Source organism: Nelusetta ayraudi, unplaced genomic scaffold (genome assembly GCF_046127955.1).
Source record: "Nelusetta ayraudi isolate G7.1 ecotype Tasmania unplaced genomic scaffold, CSIRO-AGI_Nayr_v1 ptg000005l, whole genome shotgun sequence".
NCBI classification, from domain to species: domain Eukaryota; kingdom Metazoa; phylum Chordata; class Actinopteri; order Tetraodontiformes; family Monacanthidae; genus Nelusetta; species Nelusetta ayraudi.
In genome coordinates this window covers 4408865-4436057 of record NW_027466055.1, presented here as the reverse complement: position 1 = coordinate 4436057, position 27193 = coordinate 4408865, and the positions used below count along the sequence as shown (strand labels likewise).

Genomic DNA, 27193 nt, shown 5'->3' with positions numbered 1-27193 from the left:
ATACATATATTAACTTGATATGGAGTTAATGTCTAATTATCCCCTTTGCCTCATAGTGGCGATGTCAGCCAGTCTTTCAGGATGACCTCCAGTCTGATTGTGTAACACCATTCAGGCTTTGGAATAAAATAACTGCAGAATTATTGCATGGATGGCCTTGAAATCTGGCCATCATCCAACACTGGGATTCTAAGAGGGACTGCGAGGGAAAATCCAATGAGCCGCAGCAATGAAGTCTGAGGAGAAGGAGCACTTAAACAGAAATGTTTATTGCAGAAGATGCTATCAAGGAGAGTCAGAGATGACGACAGTTCAACAATATCAATTGCCTATCTAGCTTTGCATAGCAGGTCATATATATATATACGGCCCCGCTCAGGCGATCTAAAGTATTTCTTCCCTCACACTGGACAATTAGATCAACATGCGTTCGTTAAAACGTGCCTCTAAAACTTCAGCCTTGGCCTTAAAGGCTATCAGCTCCTCCCTTCTGCCTCCAGCCAAAGTTGTTTTTCGAAAGTGACTCCTCAAAAGCCATGAGCTCATGCAGCAGCAGACAGCACAGCAGGTGTCCTGGCTAATGAAAACAAAAAACTCCCTGTTTCACAGTGTTGGCAAAAGCCTTCATCATCGGGCACAGAATAACACGTATTATATACAAAGTCCTAATTAGAAACAGAAAAATGGCCTAAACATGGAAACATCAACAACAAGCAACCTTGTCAACTAATTTGTAATTGCAGCAGCGGGTCAGACCAGTCCCACTGAAATTTGTATATACACATGCACATATATGTGTGTGTGTGTGTGTGTGAGAGAGAGAGACAGAGAGACAGAAAGAAAGATTTCCATAATTCATGTACTGCCTTTGAACTCATAACAGAAGTCCATTCTATGAAGTTGAGACAAGACAAAAGAAACAAAGCAAGAGGCGTGTGTGTACTGCTAAGTCCAGGTAACGAGTGAATCACCACTCAGACTAGTGTGTAACCTGTTGCATGTAACGCCTAAGATTTTTTATTTTTTTATTTTTTTGCCTGCACTGATTAAAGCGGCACTGCTGTTTGGCTCTGTGGAATGAAGTTGCTTCATGTTCACAAATATTGATGATGCCATCCCCAACAGCATCGCAGCACAGCCTTCTGCTTTCACCTCGAAATGACTTCCAGGGCGGGCGGGGGGAATGCAACACTGCTGTAAAGCCAGGAGGTTGGATTCCCCTCAGCGAGACCTCCTCAGAAGTAGCTTGTGTCTGCAGGGAAGGACAAGTGAGCCTGTAGTGGAACGAAGATAGATACCTGATGGCTCATTAGCTAGTTCGGCACAGGGAGGAGCATTCCACAGAGGATTGCAGAATCTTGTTTTTCAGGATAGCCAAGAGCCCTGATTCTAATGGGACACCCAAAAAGGCTTATTTGCTACTTTCCCTCGATCTCAACCAGGGCAAAGCTAAATTGTTTTTCCATTTTCTTTCTTTTTTTTCCTCACCTGTGGTCAATATATTTGCCCCTTATGTGTTGTTCACATGTCAGAACATATAACAAGAGTTACTAGGCCAAGCAAACATGGGCCATGGAGGCCCAGTTTTGGATGCAACAATGTTAAAGTGGTTGTCGGTTCTCTCTCCACAGCCTCGTCCTGCCTCGGGCATGGAAGTCCTCTAGAGATTTGCTGAAATCCACTTCAAAGACACAGCCCATCTCCTTACACACCATATAGCTTATCCCCTCTCTATAAACACAAGAACTTAAGGAATTAATTAGACACCAGATCAAACATGGGTTCGTAAATTCAGCTTGATAAAAATAGCCTGAATGGTGCTATCATATGTTTAGTGGTATATCCCTGTTCCAGCTATCTTTGATTTGTGGAAGCGCTATTTCATATCATATAGAGCATGACAACTTAAACTGGCAGTCTCTTGACCCCTCTCTGCTCAACAAAGGGACGTGGTTAAGGATATTCTGCGGGCTTTGCTCGACACACCGAGGGACACGGACCCAGCTCTTTAAAGATGCAAAGAAAATTATCCTTGATGCAGCAATTGCTCCTTGAAGGCCTGTTCCTTTCACCAGAGTCTCCTGCCACAAGGACAGATCCAAAATTCATTTTCACATGTGCCCACATCAAAGGGGTGAAAGTTTGGATAATTGAGCAAGGCATCGAGCAGTCCTGTTTGCGTTATGGGTGAAAAGGTGATTCTGCAGTAGGTTTCAATTATGACCGAAGAGACCCAGGGCAGTTTGGTCTTCCTACCATTCCACATGGTTATAATGTCTTGTTGTATGTGCAAGAAAAGCAATGGAACACAAGCTGCACTCTACTTTTACCTCCCCATTACCTTGACGTAACACCCCTCACCCCTCCCCCTCCCCCTGGCAGAGATAATTCTCGGATTGCATGGGAAATCTAACCGGAGCACGTTAGGCAACATGGCCGAGCCACTTTCTTATCTTTTAATGCCAACCCCAGGTATCCAGGTGGGCTCACTGTTATTGACCGTCTGACACTTGGCGGGCCACGGCTTGTAGATTGGCTCCCTGGGTGCATATCAGAAAACAGGATCAGGCTTAGCCAAATTATTGTGAAAACAGCGTCATCGAATTGGAGAGGCAATAACAATTTCACAGGTATTTACCGTCAGTTACAATATAACAACGACTCCACTTTGGGATGAGAGACGCAATTTACCAAAAAGGCAGCTGCCAAGTTCTGCTCAAAATTCCGCTCAGTACGTTTGTCTATGTCGCTGCTTCCTGTTGTTGCGGCATGTTGCAGGTATTAGGCATTGGACAATACGGCTCTGCTGCACTGCCTGTCGATGGATCGTGACAACATGATGCAAGCGCCAACGCACTTGGTCTCTGCAGCAGCAGATGAGAAAAACGTCCTTTGACGTGGAGGCCTCGAGATCATAACTTCATCTGTGTGGTGCAGACAGGATGCAGACATCAGAGGGGACCCCCACCAGGCAGCTGCTAAATGCTGTTTGCGACCCTTTGTTTGAGAAAAGATGCCCCTCCGTCCCACCAGCTGCCTAATTACTCCTGATTGTTCTTCATCTTTCTTTACACGCTTCTGCCTATATGACACCTTTCTGTTTCCACTCTTGGAAGCATGCACACATACTTTGCGCTGGTACACCCACCAACCAACTAGCCTCCCACTGCGTACAGATGTGCCATGGAGCCACGCGTTCATCAGGCAGGGCGCGAAGCCAGCGTGAGCAGCCTCCCCGCACCTCCCTATCTGCTGATCAAAGAGCCGCTAAACAGCCAGAAACTACAGAGAGTGCAAGAGTGGAGCGTACACAGCAACACAATTAGAAAGCACCACCATTTTTTTTCCTCCCCCTCCGTATATGCATTTCAAATTTCTCTCCAGTTCACAGACATTTCCAAACAGGCGTAGTTGTATTATACTTGGTGCATACAAATGTGAAAATTATAAATCGATAAAAACAGCTTTTTATTAAACGCGCTGGCAGATTTGAAAGGTAAGACAAACTGCAGATTTGGCCAATGAGTAATTGTTCACTAATGGCATCAACCCCTACAATCACAAAGTTACTCCGTTGAAGTTTGTAAAGAGTCTCGGTAGGGCAAGGAGGGGGATGGAGGAGGATGAGTAAGATCAATGGTTCACAGACAACCCTGGTTAGAGGGAGGGTGTGTGAGAGGTGGGGGAAGAGCCAGAGAGGTTGAAAGTGAAGAAGAGGCAGGGAAGAGGTCAGCAACACAGAAGCACTGTGAGAGGAAGGTAGAAAAAAGTGCAAAGAAAGACTAAATATACAACAACAACAACAAAAAAATCAGTCATGCTGCTATTTGAGGTTCTGCTGTAGTTAATTGCTAGCAAGCTAAACGATCTCTGGTAGATGTCCTTTTTGTTAGAATGATAATATTCATCCATTTGTCCATCTTCTATACCCACTTTCTCCTGCACAAAGGGGCATGGCGGTCAGTTGGAGCCTATACCAGCTGTCATTAGGAGAAGGCAGGTTACACCCTGCATGTCACCTTTTCATCACAGGGCCACATAGAACGACAAATAACCGTTCACACTCTCACCTACGGACAATTTAGAGTTCCTAATTTGCCTCACATGAGTGTTTTTGGGCTGGAGAGATGTAAATCCAGCACCATCGGCACAGTGTGTGTGTGGGGAGGGGAGAAAGAGAAAAGTTCTGCTGAGAAGGTGCATTAGTACACTTCAGTGCAGTACACTTATTGAGTGCTGCAGTAATATCAACACTGCCAGTCGTGACCCAAATTGTGCACTGCCATTTTGTGCTTATTTATGCTGTACTTATTTAGTGAAATACTGTATAGTATAGTATAGTATAGTATAGTATAGTATAGTATAGTATAGTATAGTATAGTAAAGTAAAGTACAGTGCAGTATTCCGAACGGAAATTTGGAACACACCATGTGTGTGAAATGGGAGAGGATAATCCAACTTGTCATGTGAATTTAATTTTGGAAAAAGTTTTAAAATTCAAATCCTTGATTGAGTGTTTTGACAGTCTCGCACAAGCGCCACTAGCATAACTGAAATAATGAACTATTGAAATTAACTCTGATTTTTGATTATTATTATTATTATTGTTACTGTTACTATTATTATTATCATTATTATTAGTGAGCAAGCGAGAAGTGTTATTGGCACTGTTGTTGTGTCTCTGAGCTGATGCACTGGCTTTAAAAATGACTTTATACAGCCTTTTCCCATAAACATCACTTCATGTAAATCAACAGCAGGCTTACAGCTGACCAGGAAAGAAGTGGGGGATGAACAGGCACTAATAATTACAGGAGAAAGGCTGTCAAAGAGAGTTATCGATGAGATATTTGTGAGAGTAGAGTCATTTGAAACAAAATAATTCAAAGGAAGAGCATTTTTTCATAATGTTCTTAACACTAAAGGCAATGTGAGGACATTTCTGGGAAAGTTGCCAGATGGGGGTGACACACAAATCTGTGGAATGTGACGAGGCAGAATGGATATGGATCCACATTAGAGCATCAACTGGCTCCAGACTCTTTTACTGCCACTGCTTGTTCAAGTGTGCCCTCCAATGGAGAAAAACAGGTGATGTGGAGAAAAAAAAACAAAACTGGCTCCTCTGCTGGATGTAAAAGTGATGCTTTCTAGTTTCTCCCACCTTTGTTTGGTGTTAATGTCCCTTAATTTCCCCTCCAATAAGCAAAGTGCATTTAAGCTAGGATATCAAGTGTGCCAGCTAAATCCAGAGTTAGCCCAGGATGTCAGAAAATCGAAACTTTGACTAGACTTGAAATAACGCCTGAGGTATAAAATGATTGTCTCTGGTCATCTAAAGCGAAGGCACATGCACCTACTTTATGTTTTTTTTTTTGTTTTTTTTTAACATAAGTTCAAAAGGAAAACATTCTAATGCAGTTTTATAAAATGTCGCCGGGTGATTGCAGGGCTCGAATCCAAATGCAAAAGAGTAACTGATTTGGAAAAGTGCAGTAATGTGATGATAATGAGATGCAGATGAGTTCTCATCAGATCTGTCTGTCCATTAATGAGATGATATTTGAGTGTAGCGTGTGTGCGCGTCTGTCAACGTGGCTCCGTGCGTCCGTGCAGGAGCATGAGTGCGAGCGTGGGTGTGGGTGTGTGTGTGTGTGTGTGTGCAAGACGGCACATGTACTTTCATCAGATTATTTAGCATATTAATGTTCCGCCATCCTGCCAGTGAATTGCTGATATGATTAGGAGGTGGCGGAGGGGAAAAGGTGGCTATGATAAACAGGAACAACTGAGCTTAATAACGAGCTTCCTGTGTGGCCTTAAGGAAATGACACAGGCGTGGAAAATTAGAAGTTTCTGGAGAGGAAGCCGTTGCCTCACTCATGTGTACACCGCAAACCTGTGTCTCAACAATGAGACGTGTAGATCTGGTGAATTCAAGCCTCCTCCACTTAAGCTTACTTATACTGAGGCATACTGACCTCATGTGGGGTCACAGTTACCAGGACAATAATCTGCTGCGTTTAGCATTGTTACATAAAAAAAATTACATTTTAGCCATTTAACTTCTGACCACTTTAGCTGAGGGAGTCTATTCTGGCAGCTGATAATATTAAAAATAAATAGTGTACCATCTCGCTAAGGCGCTGTAGCGCTGGACTATTTTTGCTTTATTTTTTTGTTTTTTTAATTAAATTTGACTTTGATCCTCAGGTCGTGTTTCTCTCTGTGGTGCGTGTTGACTGTTTTATTTGGTGTTTGAAAGGAAGCAAAGAGCTCATGCTGGCCTGCTTTGAACCAGCAGCACTTGTATTTCTGTATTTTGACCATTACTTTGTTTTTCGAGTCTTTACTAATGCAATTATTCAAAAGATTTAAAAAAAAGAAAAGAAAATACAGTGAACAAAAATACACCACAACTAACCACTAATGTAGCACCTATAAAAAAAAATAAAAAAAAAACTGCTGAGACAATAAGAGGTTTATGTTCCACTACACATTGTAGACTTTGCAGGTTTTTAGTTATTCGAGTGCACGAGTCTCTGTCGGCCTTTGTTTTGAACTTTACTCATCCCCAGGCGTACTTATTTAATAATTCAAACCCACATGTGTACATGAATGATTATTCTACATTTTAAACAGGAAAACAAGTTACTGGTGTAATATTGAGCAGCTATCACTACTCTGCTACTCTGCTGATGAAGTCATCTTGCATCATTGCAAAAACAAAAAAATACCATGAAAACTGAGCTAGAAACTTTATTTTAGTGTATTTTCGCTCAAACTCCAAATGAATAATGTTATTCTACCTTGGGACTTAACGTCCGTTAAATAGTGATGAAACAGAACGTAACCACTGGTCTCCACACTAAATATTAAAAAGCCCGACCACCCCAAATATAAGAGGAGGAAGAGGAGAAGGGGATATGATTTAAGTCAGCCTATATGTATGTTATGTTAAATCTATGCTCTCTGTACCATGATTCAGAATCTAAGGGCTGTTGCAATGAGGACACTTGCAATTCAACACATTCAGTTACAACTGTGTCCATCGTGCAGCGCAGCGTCATTTCACAGAGACACTGGACTCAACAGGTTGCATGTCTCTCTAGCAACAGCTTAACTACTAAATGTCCTCTCACAGTCACTGAAGGTCTCATCACACCTTCCTCTCTCCTCTCTGCTGGCTTCACAATTCACAGTGGAAATGTGTTTGTGTGGAGTATTTAGGCCCCTAGATGGCGACAAAGAGCAAATGAAATGCCTGCTTAAGCTTGACTTCAACTTCTCAAAAGCGGTGGACGAGGCCCGTGTGCCAAAGAGGCAGTCAACCGTATGGAAGACATCTAGCAGCATCATTAACACTTCCTTCCATGAACAAAATGCTGCTTATGTTTACAAGCTGGGTCACAATACTATTTGTACTATTTGGGATACACATGTCAGTAATTCCCATATTGAAATTTAGGCTTTATGGCTGAAATTGTCAGAATTTGCTTATCTTTTTTGGGGGGGGGGGTTAAGCCACTGAAAAGACCTCAAATGTCAACACAAAGGTCACAAAAGAACACCTGTCTTGGAAGACATCCTGGCATAGCGATTCCTCAACATACTTTCTTGTGTGACTGACTGTTACTCTCTGATCATCATGCAGCTGTCCATCAAGGACAAGGGCATGCAAAGATTCTATTATTAGAAGCTAAAACACCATCTCAAGCCACCTTTTCCTTATTTTAGATGTGATTTTTACTGTAATAAGTGAACGTTAAAAAGCTTTGGCAGCACAAACGTTGATTGAGGAAATAAATCTGCTCTGGTTCTGCTTCTCTGTAATTTTGCTTATATAAACAGGATTCAGAGGGTGCTGCACTGACATCTAGTGGAACTAGGGAGTGAGTGAGTTTGCTAAATTTCAAAACAGCTTTTGGTACCCAGAAACAGAAAAATAATTACTGTCTTCCAAAAACATTATTTCAGCATTTAAACCAAAGATTTCTTGCCTATATTCAGCAGACAAATATTCCCTTTAACTCCTGACATGTAGGTAAGTATTGTAAGTATTATAATGAATCAATGATTGGATTTGGATGAGTTCATTGCCCGAGGTTAGTCATGTCAACATAAAAACACAATGGTTGTTAAACAGGTCGGATTGTTGTTGTGAGCTCAGCATTACATTGCTTTTAAAAGCAAATATAATTTATGATCATTCCAAGTCCATAGTCGTATATGGCAGCTTCAGAAATGATTCTTTTCCAGCGCAATGGTTGAGCACAGCAGAGATTTCTTTGGGAATCACAGAGTGGTTTATGTCCACAGAACGCTCAATTACACTAATTTTTTTACATTTAACCACCGTCAGCAAAGCAAAAACACAGCTGCTCCAGTGCATCCAGGGGAAAAAGACAGGAAAGGGACAGCATTAACACACAGTGAGCAAACATCATTATAAAAAGTCATCCTCACTGGCAATATAAATACACACATTTTAAAAACTTGTTTAATGATCTGCAGGGCCCTCATGTTGTTTGCCACAATGGTTTCCCTTGGTTCATACACATCTATATCTCCCATGCAGCTTTATGCCACACGATCTTTGGCCCTGTGAAAAAGGTTATTGCACTTTAACATTTATTTACGATTACTGAACGCTTCATACAGCGGCTTCCACGAAGACGGTTATGACCTACTCCTCATAACCGTTATAGAAAACAGCTTGGGTGTCTTCAAATAAAAGCTCACCTAACAACATCAAATTTCTAGGTCAATGACTCTGGCCTTTCTTTGTCCTCTTCTTTTAGTTTATTTTCCCCTAGGCCCTAAATAAACACCGATGGGCATTCACACTCTGAGCACCAACTTTAAAGCCTGCACTTTTTCAAAACCAGGCTTGACTGAGTTCATCACAAGCAGCCAGAGTTGGCAACTTCATCCGCGTCTTAATCGATCTTCTCAGGTGGAACCACCTCCATCATCAGCTGCAGATAGGTGGTGATCGGTCCTGCAGTGAGGACAATCATCCGACAGTGGAATTACATTAGATGATGTACGCACGCTGCACCATTTGCCTTCTGCAAGAGTTTGTCAACAGTTTGATGTGCTTACCGGTGATTTTGCGTGCCCACTTGACCTTCCGGTAGATGAAGATGAAGTAAAGGATGAGTCCGCTGAAGATGAAGATGACACAGTACAGGTACAGCATCGACGGCTGATCGATGATGGGAGCAATAACTAAGTAGACGGACATCAGCACCATCAAGGCTGGGATGACAATCGGTACCTTCAAGCACAGGAACACACATTTAGTCAGAGTCTGCTGTTCATGGAGACTTGAACTTCTGCACAACTTAAAGGGAAGCTCAAAAGTGACACTTTGGCAACTCGTTCTAATGACCCTTCCTCAATTTGATAGAGGGATAAAGTTCCACCCAAGCATTCAAGACTCCAACTTAACATGAAACAATGGGAAAAAAAAACATCTCTAAAAATTGCTTGTGCAATGTCATCCTGGTGCACAGTAGAGCATTGCAGTCCAGTTTCTCTACTGTGATGTGACATTGTGGTTTCAGCCAAAAAATATCTACTGTAGCCTCCTATTCAGCAGCCTCTCAGATGACACAAGTATCGCAGGTTGTGTCGCCAGAAGTTGCATGAAGGTAGTCGTGGACTAAGCAGCTTAAAAACCTGACGTCGCTGTTTTAGGACTGAAGATTGACTCTCTAGTTTGCTGAGAAATGTTTGGCTTTTATTTTGAATTTTGTATTTTTGCATGAATATATTACTTCAGTATCTATGTGCAGTATCGACTTTCACAGAGTGAATTTATTGCGCAATGAGAAACTCAAGAGAGGTTGTGTGGGTTATCGCGTCACCAGGTTCAATCACCGTTGGTTGTAAATAATAATAATAATAATAATGTTTTTTATTTATAAAGCGCTTTTACAGGTGCTCAAAGTCGCTTTACAGGTAAAATAACAATATTAAACAATGCGAGAGATTAAGGTAAATGGGTAAAATGTATTTTAAATTGTGAAAAGCAACACAAATCAAGTAAGTATACAATCTTATCTCATTGGTGAGTTCTTCAACAAAAAAAAACTCACCTTTACTGGTCTGTTGAAGTGCTTCCTGGTGAAGCGCATGACGATGAGAGACAGGGCAGCCATGCCGTAAAACGCCCACTGAGCAAAGCTGAAGTAGTTGATCAGTGTGTTAATGTCGGCTGGGATGATGTAAAAAATAGCCACAATGCCCTAAAATGGAGACAGAAGTTTCATATTTTAGGGCTTTTGTGTCTCAGCGTGCTGGGTCAGCAGTCTTTTATTATACGACTGTAAAATAAAAACCACACATCTATATAAAGTTAAACATTGAAATATAAAGGAGTAGTCTGTCCTATTGAACTCACATTGAATATGAGAGCAGGGGCTGGAGTGTAGCGCTTCAGACTGATAAAGGACAAGATTTCCACCATGTGACCCTCTCGACTGGCTACGTAGGACAGTCTGCGGAGAGAGAAGGACAACATGTTCTTTCTTCATAACTTTCATCTATTTTTATCTCTTTTACCTCCTCTTTGCCAAAGCCTCAGCTACTGCTGTCAGATAGCAACGCGTCTCTTTTTGAAACTTGGTTCATTCGTGCCTTCTTTCTCACACCCGCAGAAAAAGTGTAGCTCGGTCACACGCACATGGCTGAGGAGTGTTCCTCGCCCTCCTCCACACGCAATGTGCCGCTCGTGTCTATCTCGTACCTGCCCGCTGTAAAGCAGCTTCCATTGGCAGCGCCGAATGTGGAGAAGGCAACAAAGAGGGGAACAATCCATGACATCGGGTAGAGGACTCTGTCTCCGAAAGTCTGGGGAGGCACAAAAAATACAGTGAAAGCCCCCAGTGAAGAAGAGGTAAGGCAGAACTGCACAAACCAATAGAAACACTTACCACAAAAACATTAAAAAATATATATATAAAATGTTTCAAACTTTCACCCAATTGTTTTTGCGTAGTGTATTGGATGGTTGACCAAAGTGAGTTGGTGGATGTGTTGGGAGAGATATCAGTACCCTAAATATGCACAATAGAGCTAGAAATCAATGGAAAGGTGTTTTTTGCTATGAAAAATGCTCAGAAAATGAGACTGAATATCAAACTGACATCTATCGTCAGATCAACGTGTTCCCCTCTTACCACAGCAACAGCTGGAGAAGACAGCAAGTCAGCGGGGGTCATCACAGTGAAGTAAGCAATGTTGACCATCACATAGCAGACCGTCACCAAGGGGATCCCAATGATGATGGCCAGCGGCAAGTTCCTGGATGACAGGAAACATGTTGTTGTCCTGTGACGTGTGTCTCCATCACTTGGAAGTGTTGGAGGCATCAGCGTCTCCGCTGGCCATAGTAGCAATGCATAGCTCGTCTCACCTGAATGGGTTTTTCAGCTCTTCTGTGATGAAATTCAGCTGATTCCTACGGATGCAAAAGAGCCAACAAATGGTATTCTTACACTTTAAATGAGCCCGATACAAAGAATTACAGTCATTGAGTGACGGAATTACTTCTGCGCTGCACTGCAATTACACTCTTATAGACTCACTGTGGTGAAACCTGCAAAGATCTGATCAGCCTGCCGGGCCAAGTTTTTGAAATTTCGTCAGTGCGCTATTCAACATACCATTGCCTTCCTCTTAGTTTCAATATTTGTAATGATTTTTTCAGTCTATTTTCACCAACTGTCTGATTTTTCTGCCTCTTAACTTTCCAATCGCTCTAAATGAGTGTTGAAACACTGGGGGAAAAAAAATATGACAACTGATGGCTGACCAGTGCAGATTCATTGCATCATTTGAAAAGACACCTGCCTCCCAGCATTACATATTCTCTCACAGCACTAAATGAACTCTTACCACCCATCGTAAGCCCAAAGCCCATTATAGAATGCAAGTCCAATTGCTCCAAAAGATGTTGATGATCCTTCAAATGCATTGGACAGACTCTCAGTTTTTCCTGCAGACATACAAATACCACACAGCGTACATTAGCACATTGTCACAAGACAAAAAAATGTGCTGTGTATGTATATAAGAAACAAGCACACCTTGGGCCAGCATTACAATTCCAGCGACCACTATGACAAAAATGATTAGAAGTTTGGCTGCGGTGAGGAAGTTCTGCACGAAGGCTGCCAGTTTCACACTCAGGCAGTTGACAGTGGTGATCAACACTGGGAAGACATGATCACACATGAGAGCATTCAGTTTCACTCGGTTGTTTTAGAGCAGCTTGAGAAATCCCCTCAGAGCTTTTTCACTTGCCTGTCCTTCTCGTGTTAATTAAAAGCCAGGTGTTAAAAGCCGGCCTCTGATGGTGGTGAATGGTGAACTGAACCCAGAACCCACGACTAACCAAAGACCAAAAATCAAGCTCTCAAAATTGTAAACTGATATAAAAAAAAAATAGTATCTCCCCCAAACAAAGAATCAGTCAGTATCATTATTATTAATACTTTTTTCGATTATATTTGAATTTTGACCCCAAAAGAAAGAAAAAATCAAAGCAGTCACATTCAGTTGTTTCCAGCCCTGTTTAATCATAACATAAGTTATGTCTTTAAGTTCCATGTATCTTTCTTTAACTTGTGGAACTTAATAATTAACTGGCAAGGGTTTGTTGGAAAACTCACATATCGCTGCCGCTGCGAGACACTTGGTGACCACAGAAGGAGGAGTACAGCCGGGGTAGAAAGGAGTGGACGCGTACTCTGCCAGGCTCAGCGTGATGATGGCGAAGGAGGACGGCTTCAGCACCATGACAGTGGTCCAGGAGTAAAGGTATGCCACGATGGGGCCAAAAGCCTCCATAAAATACGGGTACTCTCCTCCTGATTTGGTGATCATGGTGCCAAGCTCAGCATAGCACAATGCTCCTGTGCAGCAAGAAAAACAAATTCAGACACAATTTTCATGTTTCCACTTGTCCGGACGGTTGTCGATTTCTGATTTGGTATAATTAGGACACAATTTCTGAATGTGGGGCAAGGAAGGAAGCAGGGCTGAAACTTTACCAATTTCTGGGTAGAAGTAAAAATTTGCCAAACCGAATTTTGTATGATATGTAAAACAATAAAATATTGTATCTTGATACTTTTATTAAATAAAGGGTGAAATATATATTCTGAAGTCATAAACACCAGAATAAAATCAATCTTGCCATATGAATAAATATCAAAACATTGGCACTTCACTTCAATTAACATTTGACTGTCTGAACATAACAGTTATCCAGTCAGCACATTTCAGAAGCACCTTAAGACTTGGATGACCGTCTTACTTATTTGTCCATGATCATCGAACATATTAATGGAAACAAAAATCATATATAGTTTATTGCTAATCTGTGCGATGAATTCCATTGATACTGCTCTCACCCAGAGTGGATAACACGCCACAGGCAGCCCAGACGATGAGGCAGGGTCCCACAGCTCCAGTGTACATCAGAACAGACTTGGGAGAGATGAAGATGCCTGAACCAATCATCGTCCCCACGATCAGGCAGATGCCACTGAGCAGACCAACCTGAACATATACAGGGCACAGTGTTACTTTAAAGCAAAGGTGCTTTTTTTTCGCTCAAGGTTATTTCCTGTGAAGAGTGAAGTTCAGCTTTCCTGTCCACACTTTTACATCCACAGCGAAGAAAAATTCTAAGATAAATTTTTGGTGATATCAGACTCTGAAGGTTTTGATACTTCACTTGCACGTATCCGACTACTTCACGGGATACTGTAATGTTGCCACCTCAAGTGTTCATCTTGTAATGTTTCATTAATGTTTCAGTTTTGAATGTTCATAGTGTGTCACGTCTTGAGTCAGACATGGCAACTGCATCTAAAATCACTTTCAAGTTTCAAGCTGCAAGCTGCAAGCTGCAAGGCAATCAGTGTCTATGTGTCAACAAATAGAGAGAGAGAAAAAAAAACATTTGACCCTGAGTGACATTTTCAGCATATATTTTGTTTCAACTGAAACACTTAATGTTTGACTTCCACAGGGTTGTTGAAGAGTCCTTCCATCTATTTTACGAGAAAACTTAACGGATAGTAGTTGTGTGTCGTCACTCCCCTTTCATGTTGCTCTTTGAGGTGTCAGCTGTCTGAAATTGACCTTGGATCAGGTTGACTTTGATGGGCAAACCAAGGAAATACAGAATGAAAATTAACTGAAATTAACTATCAAGATTTTCTTGGGTAATATTAATTATGGACATGATCTTGACAGAGGAACCGTTGAAATTCACAATTTTGGCTGTGAAGAACAGTGAGTTAATGTTAAAGTGAGCTGACTCACCTCTTAATCCTTTAGTTGCAATGGTTGACATAAAACAATAATAACAATAATTATTTTTTCCCTTTCTATAAAATTTCATGACCCTTGCCTTTTCCTCTAAAGTAGCGTATGACATGCCTTCGTGTTCAAACATAGGTGCTTTGTTTCATTTCAACTAACATAACATTATGTGGTTATTGTTTTTTTCATTCACAAGCTGCAGCACAAGTTGAAAGCATCTTAATTCAATGAAAAGTTTATTTTTCATTCACCCTAAATTGACTTTATGGCTTAGTTGGGCTTATGAGGTCTGGACAGCAGTACTTGGAGGATCACTGTGTGGTTAATAAGAGGGGACAGTCGCTGTGGTACTGCCTGGTACCCAGCCCAGCTACTGATACTTGAGGTGGAAAAAAGTTTAGTTTGCAGTGTGAACTTGTTGTGTGAATTGTTCTCGGGCACACACAGGCACACTCACATCTTTTTGTAGCACGGTAGCCTTTGCAGCTGACTCATCTTTGGTCTGCTCGTCCAGGTTGTGGCCAGTGGAGCCATTCTGAGACTCCTTCCTCTGCCTGATGCTGCCTTCATCCATGTCCTGGTGCATCCAAAACCAATGCAGGCGTGCATTTTAACAAAGTTAAAATGATCCTTAAAAAGCTTATCTAATCTAATCATCCCAATCTTTATCAGAGGTCATGACACAGACAACTGCCACTTTTACAGCTGCCAGCAGAATGCAAGTCCATTTTATCGTGCTTAACAATGAGCCACAGAAATGCCAACTGACTTACGTGTGTGTAGTCCTAGAGTCTGCTGCTGCAAAAAAAAAAGAAAAAAAAACTTTTGATTCTCTTGGTTTTCTGCAAACTAATTGAATGGTTCCTCACAACTAGTTAATCTCACTAATTGAGAGAAGTCATTTTTCTCTGGAAAATAGTAAAGCCACCATTTACTATTTATTGAAGTATTACTTCAGCCGTAGCAGAGGAGAATCCAACACACTGTCGTTTCATGTAGATAGATAGATAGATAGATAGATAGATAGATAGATAGATGTTGGCACATGTTGTTTTGGGTAAAACGAACTGACAAATTGTAAATGGACATCTACAGCACAAGAAAAAGGTTAATGGACATGACTTACTGGATTTCTGTGATAATGTTTAACTTGGGCAACAAGTGCAACTGACTTGCAACACAGCCACAAATTTGTTCAGCGTTTCTGTTTTTCAACATATCATTGTAAGGCTTCTGTTATGAATTATGAATCAGTCTGGCTGAAGACTGCATTTGAGGCACAACCTAACAGATGAATAGCAAATACAAAAATAAAACTTAACTTACATGTAACGCAAAACCCTCAGTGATACTCCTTGAGCAGTGGATGTAGTAAATCTGGAGCCCAGGTACAGTGATATGTTTCCTCCAATGACACTGAGACAGACTTAATGAAGTAGAGCAGGAATGTCTGGAGTAAATGAAGACCTGGGGCTCCCTGCCACCAAGCTCACTCCTCCAGTGGGAGGCTCCGCCGCCTGATTGGACCTTCAGGATAGCTCTGAACAGAGGGGTGGGAGGCAGAGAGCTCCCAAGATAGTTTTGTTTACGACTTGATAAAACTCACTAAGCACTCTGGGATGAGGCACTTAACCTAAAATCAAAGGGAGTTTTTCCAAGAAGTTTCACCACTTAGTTTGACTGACCAGATACTCACATTTTTTTCCTTTTGTTTTCGGCACTCTGGGGGCCGACCTTCTTGTTTGACAGATTGAATGGAATACCCGGAAACATGTTATTTTCTCTGAGCCAGACTTCGTCCACAATGGCTCTTTGATTAGGATACATGACACCTGTGTGTGTTTGTGTGCCATTCAAAACCTCACCATCATTAACATTTCTCGCGTTATCGTCCCAGCTCCTGTTTTGTCCTTTTATTTTCACTTTGTCTCACAGTTTTACTGCATTGTCAAAAGTTGTCATACATTACAAGTATGTTATCTCTTCATTAATTGCATTAAAAACAGAGCTTAGGTTTTACTGATCATGTGCCAATATCTGCAGAATGATATGTTTATGCTGGAATGCAAGTGATTTTGCTGTTGTCTGTAGCAGACAAAAAAACATAATTGTCTTTCTGTTTCTGCAGCTAGTAAATGAAAAAAAAAATCTGCAGAAAGAAGCAGAGTCTTGTTGATAGTGCTCTGCTCTAGCAGAAAACAACGGGTATATGAACTCAGTCACCCTGAGAACAATAACTGAGCACAAGTTTCAGACAAAATCACTGGGGCTTAGGATCTAGCTAAGTGCATTTACAGACATAACTTTAGCCTTGGAGAATTGTTGTTCCGTTTTGCCTGCTGCATTTAAGCCCATTTAGGAAGAAACATTCCTAAAAAAATGAGACAATGGCTTAGAGATTACTTAAGCACTACTATGTACTACTACTAGGCCAATGTAGATTTTACACATTTTTCACACTGACTAAAAACCAAACTTACAAAGCTGAGCTGAAAAAAGTTGAGGGAAATACTTTTATTAACCAAAATAAAAATGAATCATATTTACAAATTAAAAGATGTATTGTTTTTAAAGAATTTATCTCAAAATTTCTTGTTTGGTTTAGGTCAACGGTAAATCAATTTATCACACCCAAGCAAATAACTTAAGCTGATCTTTTCTGGTCGAACAAAACATTCACAAGCTTTGTGACTATAATCATAATTCAGTGTTTAACATTTAAAGGGAACAAATGTACCAAACTCCATGAAATGATTAGCATATCATACATACCTCGTCTGTGTTGTTCCGTACTGTACAAAACAAAGAAGTGATTAAATCTACCAATAAATAAAGAGAATAAAAAGAAAACCGACAATACACGTTTTCAAAGCGAAAAACAGCGTGGAGTTACGACAGGAGGCACGAGAGGAGGTAATGATGTCTTCTGTCTGCAGGTGGCGTGAGCGACTCGTGACCCATGTGCGGCGGCGTGGTGACGTCACTTCCGCCAAAACAAACGTCCACTCGGAGCCAGACGGCCCGTGACAGCCACTCCACGGAGAAACAAGAACTTTCAAGGGCGTTGAGTGGGCACCGCTGAAGGGCCGTCGGCATGAACACCAACTTAAAGCACTGGAAGGAGGCGGCCACTCTCATTCTAGTCGCAGGACGCAGGCTTGCGGCGGACACTTTAACGTCCAGAGGGCCGCTGACAGCAGCTTCCGCCTCGCCGCCGGCGGACTGCGGCCGGATACGTGCACGGCTGCCCCTCGGGTCCCGCTTCGATTACGACGTGTTGATGCTTAAACGTAGCGGTAAAAGCGGATTCATGCCCAATGCCTACGTGTTTCCCGGGGGTCTGGTCGATGCGTCGGACTTTTCGAGCGAATGGCTGGACGTTTTCAAGCAGTTCAGCGACTCCCCCAATTTCGGGTTGAGAAGTGTGAAGCAGCGAGCGGAAACGAGACCCCCGATGTTCGCCACGGACCGGCTGAAACTGGGGTCTCCGGTCCCGGGAGATGTCGCCTTCCGGATCTGCGCTCTGAGGGAGACGTTTGAGGAGTCCGGCGTGCTCCTTGTGGTGCCTGCGGGGAACGCCTTGTCGGAAGTCACCCGGGTCGCTTCATGTTTAAGTAGCAACGTGAATGACCTGTGCAGTACTGAGCTCTCCAGGTGGAGGACGCTGGTCAACCAGGACCCGTGCAACTTCATCAGGATGTGCAGGGAGCTGCGTGTGCTGCCCAACATTTGGGCTCTGCACGAGTGGAGCAACTGGCTGACTCCCGTGGGCCGGTACGGTGCGAAGAGGTTTGACACGGCCTTCTTCATCTGCTGCCTGCAGGAGATGCCACAGGCGCTCCAGGATGAAAAGGAGATCGTGCAAGTTCAGGTGATCGATCCGAATACGAAACATATTTATCAGGGTTAAACAAAAAAATATATATTCTAACTGTCTGTGCCTCCAAACCTGTGAGATTTAGTTAAGCAAAAATATATTAAGCTGTTTAAACGGGGAAATTTCAAATTTGCAACACCAGAAATGCAATTTGCAAATTGCAATTGCAAGATATTTCAAGAAAATAAAAAAGACTGCCTTAAAGTGCCAACCAAAAGTACAAAACACAAATATTCCCAGTGTCTAACATTCCCTCTGTGTCCTCTGTGTTTTAAGTGGTCCACACCCTTGGAGATCCTTCACAGCTACCAGGCAGAGGAGTTGTGGATCGCCCCGCCGCAGTTTTATGAGCTGAGCCGATTTTGCCGCTTTCCTCTGCTGAACGACCTCCACAACTTCTCTGTGCAGCGCGCCACAGAGGGCTGTGAACAATGGCTGCCGCTTATCTCAAAGGATGAACACAGCAGGCCGGTGTCACTGCTGCCAGGTGCTCACTCTCCCTCTTATATCTCCATTGAAGAAAAAAAAAACAGATCTCATCAGTTGCTGTTGTGGACAGAAATATGGATACTGAGGTGCTTCCATTTGGAAATCCGTCCTAGTCCTCTGACTTGTGTTTCCTCTCTCTCTTTTCCAAGGTGATAAACTTTATCGTTTATCTTCTGGAGTGGCAGAAAAGAATGTGAACACAGAAGATCACCAGCAGGATCCGCAGGACTCTGGACTGCATCGTATTGTTATTTTAGGTTCACATGCTGTACAGCTGCAGATCACTGTCGCACCCAAGTATAATCATCTACTCCCCGTTGACAGACAAGCCCTCAGCAACGACTTGGACGGACAACTTTGATTTGCTCCTGCTGTTGCACAAGTGTCCCATCTTCTCTGAATTCATCACACTGGACTTTTCACAGGTCATCTTTAGTCCTGTTCCGTTATAAGAAGAATAGAAGACACTAATTACATCGCTATTAGTCCTATAATATTTATGTTGAAGTGACAGGGATACACAAAGTGACGATTATGTGCTGCCTGAAATTACAGATCAGTTGCCTGGATTCAAATACGTCTCGGTCTTAAGCAGTGTGAAGCTGCACTACTATATTTGCTTCATTTGCAGCAAAAAAAAAAAAAATTGTGAGTGTGCGCATATAGACACCATGGACAGTGTTATCACTGTAATTGCCGTTAAATCTGAAACAATTTGATCCATCAACAACTCTTCTTTGATTCTCTGCCATAGCTTCTCTATTTCTAATTTATTTGATTTATTTTAGATTTAATTTTGAAAGGGAAATCCAAGGCACTCTTCTTAAAAAAAATAAAACGCCTTTATTTTAAATGGCTATCTCCTAGAGAAAGACTTTCAAACGTGGGTTACAGCCACCGGGTTCCAGACAATTAATTTTAAAAGTTGTTGATATTTTATAAACGAATAAGTAATACTATTCAATGTGCCTTTTTCCTTCTTGCAGTAAGCAACAGAAGTTTTTTTCTTTTTTTTTCTTCTTCTTGTTCAAAGTTTACTTTTCAAATGACGTGTCGACGGTTTGTGTTTCCGACTGCTGTGTATTTCAGTTGGTGAGACCCTGCAGGGTTTCTGCCTTGTCCTCTGCAGGTCAGTTCTGTGCATCTGTAAAACCTAATAACTTGAGAACTATGTTTAAAAATTTCTTAATCCATTAAATCATATATATTTTTTGAATCATGCTGCTGTGAACGACTGTTCTCATTTGTGCAAGGAACATACCATGCCATCACACAACCTATTCTGGAAAATTTTAGTGCAATATATGGTGTCAACAGCTGGCAATTGCTGTGAGGGGAGCATTTATTTAGCACCAAACATGTGACAATGGTAGTAAAAAAAAAAGATGAATATGTGCAAGAGGAAAGTCGACTATTGTAGACATCTAGGAGAATCTTCAGTGTTGCTGTAGTGTTGCTGCAGCCAGGAGGGTTACCATGAAGTCACTCTGACCTTTTTGACACGTTTTCTTTGAACGTTACACTGTGTAACAGAAGGGGGCCAGGAGCTCGTGGTCTGTCGCCCGTGGGCCGAGCGCTGATTCTCTTGTTTCACATCACTGGCCATTGAGCATGGCAGAGGCGGAGAGGGGCCGAGGTGAAATAACACCGCTCAACCTCCTGTGCCGTTTGTGCGCGCGTAGAGTTTCTATGGCAACTCACAGCCTTGGAAACCCACCATCTTCATCCAGATGAGGTGACGATGCGGCAGCTTGTCTCCGCCAAGTGTGTTGCTCGCCTCTCTGTAACCCAGTCCACGTAGCTGGTTTCCAAGCGACGGAGCAGTGCAAATAACGATGCAGAAACGCTGCGCGTTAAGCTGGAATCAAGAGATTGGCAAACTGTTGCTTTTTACTCACCTGCGACCGGTCAGTCCTTGTGCCAAATGGAGCGCAAGCCCTTAAACTTTGATGGTGTGTCTATTTTGAGATGTAGCTTACATAACAAAGGTTGCCGCAAAGTCATTGCAACATGCCCCGAAGTTGCACTGATGCAAACTTTCAGGTGAGCACCGCACCCCTTCTTAAAACTAAGAAACATTTTGAAGTGCACTATTTCGGGAGGCTTTATCTTGGTCTATTTAAATCCCCATCCTTTTCTCGTGCCAATGTTTAATTAAACAGTTTTATTTTTGGATCTGCGGAAGACAAAGTTACAGCCGTCATCGATTTCAAGGGGTTCATGACTCACTGCCGACATATCTCAGTGCCTCTCAGAGAAGGCAGCGTGAATAAACAAGATATCAGCACGCCTGCTGTGTAAACTGGGGGATGAGAGCTGCAGATTTTCATGCATCAAAGTCTTGGCCAAAGAAAATGCTTTCGGCTCGGTGGACACAGTGCTTTTAGGAGTTATCTTGCGTTTTTGAAGTTTTTTTCTGTCCTTTTACAAGACTATTAATGTTTCTCTAAAGGCCTCTGTCCCCACGAGGCAGAGAAGATGGACAGTTAAGGAAAAGAGTTAAAGCACAGTGTAAAACAAGGAAATGCCTTCAAGTAGTCTGCTATATAAACATTTAATGTCCCAAGTGATTGCTCTACAAATCTGTGATTCCCTTACATTTGCAAAGTTGTTTTTTGATATTAGTTTTAAATAATAAAAGCAGATAAAATTCATTTCTCAGCACTCCCTGGTTGCATTAACTTTGATCCTGAAAATTCAAATCTCCTGCTGAGGCTTTCAGGTTTTCAATTGACCAGATAGAATTTTTGGAGAACCACTTAAAGGATGAGGGCGGTGACCTCAATCTATAGCTCATTTGCGCTATAGCAGCTAAGAGTGGCAATTACAGCAGACTTAGACCATTATCCAATAATTATATGAGATCTGCTTCTGTATCTTTTGGCCATTTCTCAAGTGTTCTCACTGTTGCTGCGTGAAAGAAGCCACACTTGGTGACAGACAGATGAGATGGAGCTGCTTACAGTAGCAATGTAAAAAAAAAAAAAAATGTAGACACCTGTTTAATAAACTGGGGTAATCAGTTTTGATACATTAACTTCTCTGTCAGTGAGGTCAAGAACAGTTCTTAAAATGTTTGCAGCTAGATGGAGGTAAAATGTTAATCCAAGGGAGATTAAGTAACGAAGGAAATAATGGAATTAATCTGCTAATTTAAAATAACCCTTTTAGTGCAGCCTTTTAAAAGCACTTCATTTTCCAGTACAAAATATTATGTGATTTTTAAACTGTTGGGATACAATTTCACAAGACTGGAAGTCACACCAAGTCATAAATCAAATGCTGACAGATTTGTCTTACACAAACTCATAAAACACAGCAGGACCTCTGATTTGAAAAACCTGGAAAATGTTCAACTGAAGTAAATTGTTCCACCATCCAACTCTCGTTACTTAACACCCATGAGAGGATTTTGACTCTGACAGTCATCTGCCTTCAGCCATGTCCCACTCCACAAATACCTTGAAAGGCTCTTACAACTAAAACCATTAGGGAATTAGCCTATGTTTTTGTTTCCCCTAGTTTTAACACAAGTGTGCCACATCATAATCCCCAGCTCTAAATAACATCTGATGAATGTATGCAAATCTTTGCAGTGATTAAAAATAGGGTCTGCCTCCAAGAATCAACATTCCCTGTGTAACCCTCACACATGTGGAGACTTAATAAATGCATTGCAAACACAGAGTTGTGCAAGCTGCAGGTTTCAAGTAGAATTTCAGTTATTTTATTATAATAAATATACTTATGTATGTACAGTATCTGATACAGCAGTCTGTATGTACAAATGCCCTATTGTCACACGTGTGTACATTCAACACTGTTTGTGAAGAATACCTGAACAGAAACAGGCTCACTGTGAACAGGTGCTTGCTCAAAACACTCTGGGCATTCCGATTCTATAGGCTTTCATGAAACTCACCATGGTCCGATGGGGTGAAGGGAAAGCTACAGTCTAGCTGCAGAGATGCCACCACATATTAGAACAGTGCTAAGCAGTGGAGCGTGGGGAACTGTGTCGATCCGATTTCAACTCCAACCTGAGTGACGTGTGCGGCTCACATGTAAAGCTGGCTTGACTAGTCTCCATACGACATCAGAGGACCTACGAAGTCGTCCAAATATATCTGACTTTTAGGGAGTCGGAACTCATAAAGCAAAAAGCATCAATCAGCAGGACGTCAAGGGAGGGATACTTAACAGAAGGCTACATTTATGCTGAGCTTTTTCTGCCACTAATCCACTTGGATTATGAGTTGTTTGTATCATCCTGATGGCCAGACACTGTCACGTAATTTTAAGACTTTTTCCCCCCATTCCACTCCTCCTAAAAACCACAACCCACTGGCCGCTCAAAACAGGCTACTTAACCTCAAAATGCACCCCATTCCCTCTGATTGACACACACTGAAAACACACACACACACACACACACACGCACACCACACACTGCTCTCTATTTTATCTAGTGCAACTTGGTTCAACTCTCGTGATTTACATTCACAAAGCCCAGAAAGAGGAACAACTTGGTGTGTTTTGCAGTTCTTCCTTTCCCCTGTGCGCACCGCAGAGCTCAGTGTCCCTCTCGTTCCTCTCCGTCTTTCTTTGGTGTAGCTGTTGGCTCCGAACCGCAGTGTGGCCCCCCGAGGGGCTCAAGCCACACGGGGCTGGGTGTCCATCGGGTGCTCGAGTGACGGTTCAGGACATGTTGACGACCAAGTACCCCAGAACCACGGCGACCGTGATGATGACGAAGAAGACGAGCACGGCGCAGATGGTGGCGAAGCCCGGGTCTCTGCTGCCCCCACCGTCCTCGTCTTTGGGCTCCTCTTCACAGATGGAGATGACACCAACGGAGGAGTTCCCCACGCTCATGTTGGACTTGAGTTCCGCGCCGGGCTCCTGCTTCGCCTCAACGGCCCACGGCGCCACCTGCACCTTCATCTCCATCTCCTCCATCATCTGGCTCACCTGGGTGATCTCGCTCTGCAGGTCCCGCAGGTCAACCGTGTCGATGTTGCTGTCCGCCTCGTACTTCATGTTCTGCACGCTCATGGCACGGGCCGCCACAGTGGTGGTGCTGCCAGTCATGCCCGTCTGGATGAAGTGTCTGGTTGGCACCTTCAGGGGGAAATCCTGCCCGATCTCCAGGGACCTCTTCATGTCCACCTCCAGGAGCTCCATGCAGCTGGAGAAGAGCACCCACAGGCGCTCGTACTCGGCCCGGTCCTCCTTGCTGATGCTCTTGTCTTTGAGCAGAGAGGTCAGCTTAGTCCTGTTGGCCACCGCCAGTTCCTGGGCCTTTTTTCGGGTCTTCTTCAGCTCCTCTCGCAGGTTCTGCGAGTCCGATGTGCTCCCCAGGGCGATGACCAGATGCCTGTAGCAGGCGGTGACTTTGTTCAAAGCATCCAGCATTGTTTTGCACTCTTCTTTCCCCATGATCGGTTAGATCAGTTGATCAGTAAAAAAAAATAGTTAAGTAAATAAATAAAAGCTTTCCAGAAATTTGCCGACGCTTGGAGTGAAATGACGAGCAGTTACTGTGCTCCTAGTTTGCACAGCGCTCCTCGGGCTCTGCAAATCCCCTCGACGCACTAGTCAGAGCAAATTCCTCTCTACCCATGCTCCTTCCTGTCTGCAAGCAGGCACAAAGAGCGGCTTAGAAATTAATGCGTCCGTAAATGGCTTTACGCCGCCTTTGCGCTTCCCCACTCGAGATCAAACAGCGGCGGCAGCACCTCTCTGGCCGCCCGTGGACACCAAAAAACAAAAAACAAAAAACGAAAATGAAAACAAAATAGAAATCCAACCACTCTCTGCTTCTGTAAGAAATTCAGCTACAGGTGTCCCCCGTCCGCCTGGCTGCCGTTTGCGATGAGTGAACGCTGATCCGCTACTGCCAGCATCTGAAATATAAGTCCGGCGATACCCAGAGATGACGCGCTCCGGAGGAGGATGGAGCTCTTCAGTGGGGAGAAACAGAGGCAGCGGCGGCGTGGCAGCGTCCCGAGCGCGGATCAAGAGGAGCCATCGCGTTTTGGATCCGCTTTGTTTATCTCGGGGAGGTCGAGCGGTCCACTCCTGCGCCCCAATCGATGATATTTAAATAGGCCTACCAGTAAGCGCCTTCTGCGTTCACATGTGCGCGCTGGACGCGGCCGTGCGAGCAGCCAAGTGGCGCAGCTCCGCCTTCCATTGGCTCGCCGGCGCGGGGGGTCTTGCTCGGATGCGCCTCGCCATTGGCTGCGCCGCTCTCACCGTGGGCAGGGCTGACGCATCTGTCAGCCACGGATATCAAATCACTGAGCCTTAATCCACCTGCCATTTGTCATCGGCGTCCAGGAATTTGACGGCAAGACACCGAGCGGAGACAAGTCATGGCTGCGTGTCTGCCAGCGCACTCAGGCATCCTGCGTGTGATTGTCAGATCAAAGATTTGCGCACTTCAGCATCAGAGTCATCCCTGGAATTGCTTTCCCTAAATGTCCACTCACTGTCTGCTTTTTTTTTTTTTTTGCTTTTGTTGTTTGCATCCAGTTAGAACCCAGCACGAGCCCTCAATCTGTTTGTGATGCTTGGCCTCGAAAGCCTCATACTGGCTGAGTAATGTGTTGTTGCCTAGTTGACCCCTGCTGTGCTGAAAGGTAAAGAGGCAGGCACGGCTGTGTTTGCTTGGGTTGCTCTTTTTGCATTATTGAAGCGCTGGGCTCTAATGATCCGTTGACTGCAGTGTGAGTCTAATGGAGTCAAAGGATGCCCAAGCAACTTAGGGCGAGACTGGCCGTTTGCTTGACTGAAGATGGCTTTATTTATTTTTTCTTTCCATATATACAGTATGTGGTGAAAAGAAAAAGAAAAAAAGAACTTTGCTCGGACTGTATAAATTGGAACTTGTTACGATATCATGTTTATCTTTCATAGCTATCAAGCACTGATTGCTGATACATTTCGAAGTATACATTTTGAAATTTTTCTGGCTACTCAGTTCTACTCTGCTCTGTCTGTCTGACTACCAGGACACATCACTTTTAGTGAATGACAATTCACAAATTTTAATAATTTCTTCTCCTTTTACATTTTGTAGAACATTTTTAAGTGTCCTGAAAGTGCTATTGTGTATACATTTTTTTTTTTTTTTTTTTTTTTATCGTTAGATGCTTTGTTGAGCCTTTCTTTTTATATGTTTCAATGTGCTCAGTAATGACGTGAGGAAGCAGGCATCACTTTTAACAGCTGCAGCACAGAAATGGTGTTCCTGTGGTCTCTGTCTGGCTGCATTCCTATAACAAGATTTCTGATAACTGGTCTCTTAGAGTAAGTCAGACACTGGTGTAAATGCTCTCAGAGTGAACACATCATGGAAATCTTAATGTGATTTCCTCTTTGGAGGCTGTCTGTAGACTTACAATGGATAAGATAAGGAGGCGCTTCGGATAAAGATGTTGTTTTGTCATGGACACATCGAGAAATCAGTTGACCTTAAAATTTGGATTTATTTTAATATAATATAATATAATATAATATAATATAATATAATATAATATAATATAATAATAAATTACTAGAATTCATCCATCCATCCATCTTCTATGCCCACTATATCTCCTACACTCAGGTTCGAGGGCGTCTGCTGGAGCCTCTAACCAGCTGTCATACAACAAAGGCATGGTTTCACCATTGGCAAGTCGCCAATGGTGAAACAAAAATTCCAACACGTATACACACATCTACGGACAATTTAGAGTTCCTAATTTTCTTTACATGTTATATTCAACATGTAAATTTAGTTGAGCCTGGATCACTCCTCTTTACCTCTGTGAGTGTTGAATGTACAACTCGGTTGTGGTTCTGAAACATTGGCAGGCCTACAGCTGTGTTATGATGAATCCATGCCGCTGTCCATGGTGCTGAAACGTGATCATGGCTACTATATGGACTTCATAGTACATCCATTGGATCCTTCATTGCAGTAGTAGAAGTTAGAGTTCAAAATTATTTGACCACAGAGGATTGTGACAAAAACAGGGGTAAACACAACAAAAAAGCAAAAACATCCCAGGTCTTGAGAGGTCACGTGAGAATGATCACGAGGATACCAAAGGACATGATTTTCGATAGAGTGGCCAGCATGAGGCTATGAGGCATTTTAATCCAGATTAGTAACTTTCAAAAGTTCCTGGGCTCAGCAGAGTAATGCCCACTAATGTATATTTTAATGGAGGCTGTCATCTCTCTCATGCTTCCACATCATATGGATCAAATGGTTTTATGCAGAAAACTGCTGCCTGGTGACACTTCCTCTACTTCACATGGGATAATGGTCAAAACGGCACAAGCGTGAAGATGTTCTCCCCTCAAAGTGCAATAATACGCATATTGGAAAACTCTTAGATGACATCTGAACTCTTAATAATCCCTGTGCCATGACCTTACCCACCTCTAAACACAGCATGCTGCTGTTTTGATACTCTTGGCACATTTTG

At 42.8% G+C, this 27193-nt stretch overlaps 4 protein-coding genes across 5 annotated transcripts in view; 1 reads left to right on the top strand and 3 right to left on the bottom strand.

The window, feature by feature from the left end:
* Positions 1 to 27193, bottom strand: part of LOC142904391 (uncharacterized) — a 329108-nt gene that overhangs the window by 260755 nt on the left and 41160 nt on the right. The window lies entirely within an intron of this gene.
* slc7a9 (solute carrier family 7 member 9) lies at positions 8236 to 17284 on the bottom strand. Of its 2 annotated transcripts, XM_076050357.1 has the most exons (14): positions 17117 to 17284; positions 15671 to 15884; positions 14802 to 14921; positions 13426 to 13573; positions 12682 to 12924; positions 12097 to 12222; positions 11906 to 12005; positions 11424 to 11468; positions 11188 to 11311; positions 10755 to 10858; positions 10410 to 10506; positions 10105 to 10254; positions 9107 to 9281; positions 8236 to 9002 (listed from the first exon to the last, which is right to left on the bottom strand). In XM_076050357.1, exons 3-14 carry the CDS (start codon positions 14916 to 14918, stop codon positions 8941 to 8943), a joined length of 1491 nt encoding a protein of 496 aa, XP_075906472.1. In that variant the 5' UTR covers positions 14919 to 14921; positions 15671 to 15884; positions 17117 to 17284; the 3' UTR covers positions 8236 to 8940. The 2 variants fall into 2 exon arrangements, with proteins under 2 accessions (XP_075906472.1, XP_075906464.1); XM_076050349.1 differs by lacking the exons at positions 15671 to 15884; positions 17117 to 17284 and having other exon boundaries at positions 14802 to 14930.
* nudt19 (nudix (nucleoside diphosphate linked moiety X)-type motif 19) lies at positions 17439 to 19929 on the top strand. Its single transcript, XM_076050369.1, has 3 exons — positions 17439 to 18215; positions 18498 to 18708; positions 18860 to 19929. Exons 1-3 carry the CDS (start codon positions 17439 to 17441, stop codon positions 19069 to 19071), a joined length of 1200 nt encoding a protein of 399 aa, XP_075906484.1. The 3' UTR covers positions 19072 to 19929.
* Positions 20676 to 25214, bottom strand: LOC142902005 (regulator of G-protein signaling 9-binding protein). Its single transcript, XM_076046771.1, has one exon. The coding sequence runs from the start codon at positions 24147 to 24149 to the stop codon at positions 23409 to 23411; it is 741 nt and encodes a 246-aa protein (XP_075902886.1). The 5' UTR covers positions 24150 to 25214; the 3' UTR covers positions 20676 to 23408.

Excerpts from the sequence above, each read along its gene's own strand:
- slc7a9 (XM_076050349.1), bottom strand. The coding sequence starts at position 14,930 with ATGCACCAGGACATGGATGAAGGCAGCATCAGGCAGAGGAAGGAGTCT. Across the intron at positions 12,006-12,096 it reads AATTGTAATGCTGGCCCAAG|GAAAAACTGAGAGTCTGTCC; the intron begins GTGTGCTTGTTT and ends GTATGTCTGCAG. Across the intron at positions 9,003-9,106 it reads GTGGGCACGCAAAATCACCG|GACCGATCACCACCTATCTG; the intron begins GTAAGCACATCA and ends TCCTCACTGCAG.
- nudt19 (XM_076050369.1), top strand. The coding sequence starts at position 17,439 with ATGAACACCAACTTAAAGCACTGGAAGGAGGCGGCCACTCTCATTCTA. Across the intron at positions 18,216-18,497 it reads AGGAGATCGTGCAAGTTCAG|TGGTCCACACCCTTGGAGAT; the intron begins GTGATCGATCCG and ends CTGTGTTTTAAG. Across the intron at positions 18,709-18,859 it reads GCCGGTGTCACTGCTGCCAG|GTGATAAACTTTATCGTTTA; the intron begins GTGCTCACTCTC and ends CTCTTTTCCAAG.
- LOC142902005 (XM_076046771.1), bottom strand. The coding sequence starts at position 24,149 with ATGGGGAAAGAAGAGTGCAAAACAATGCTGGATGCTTTGAACAAAGTC.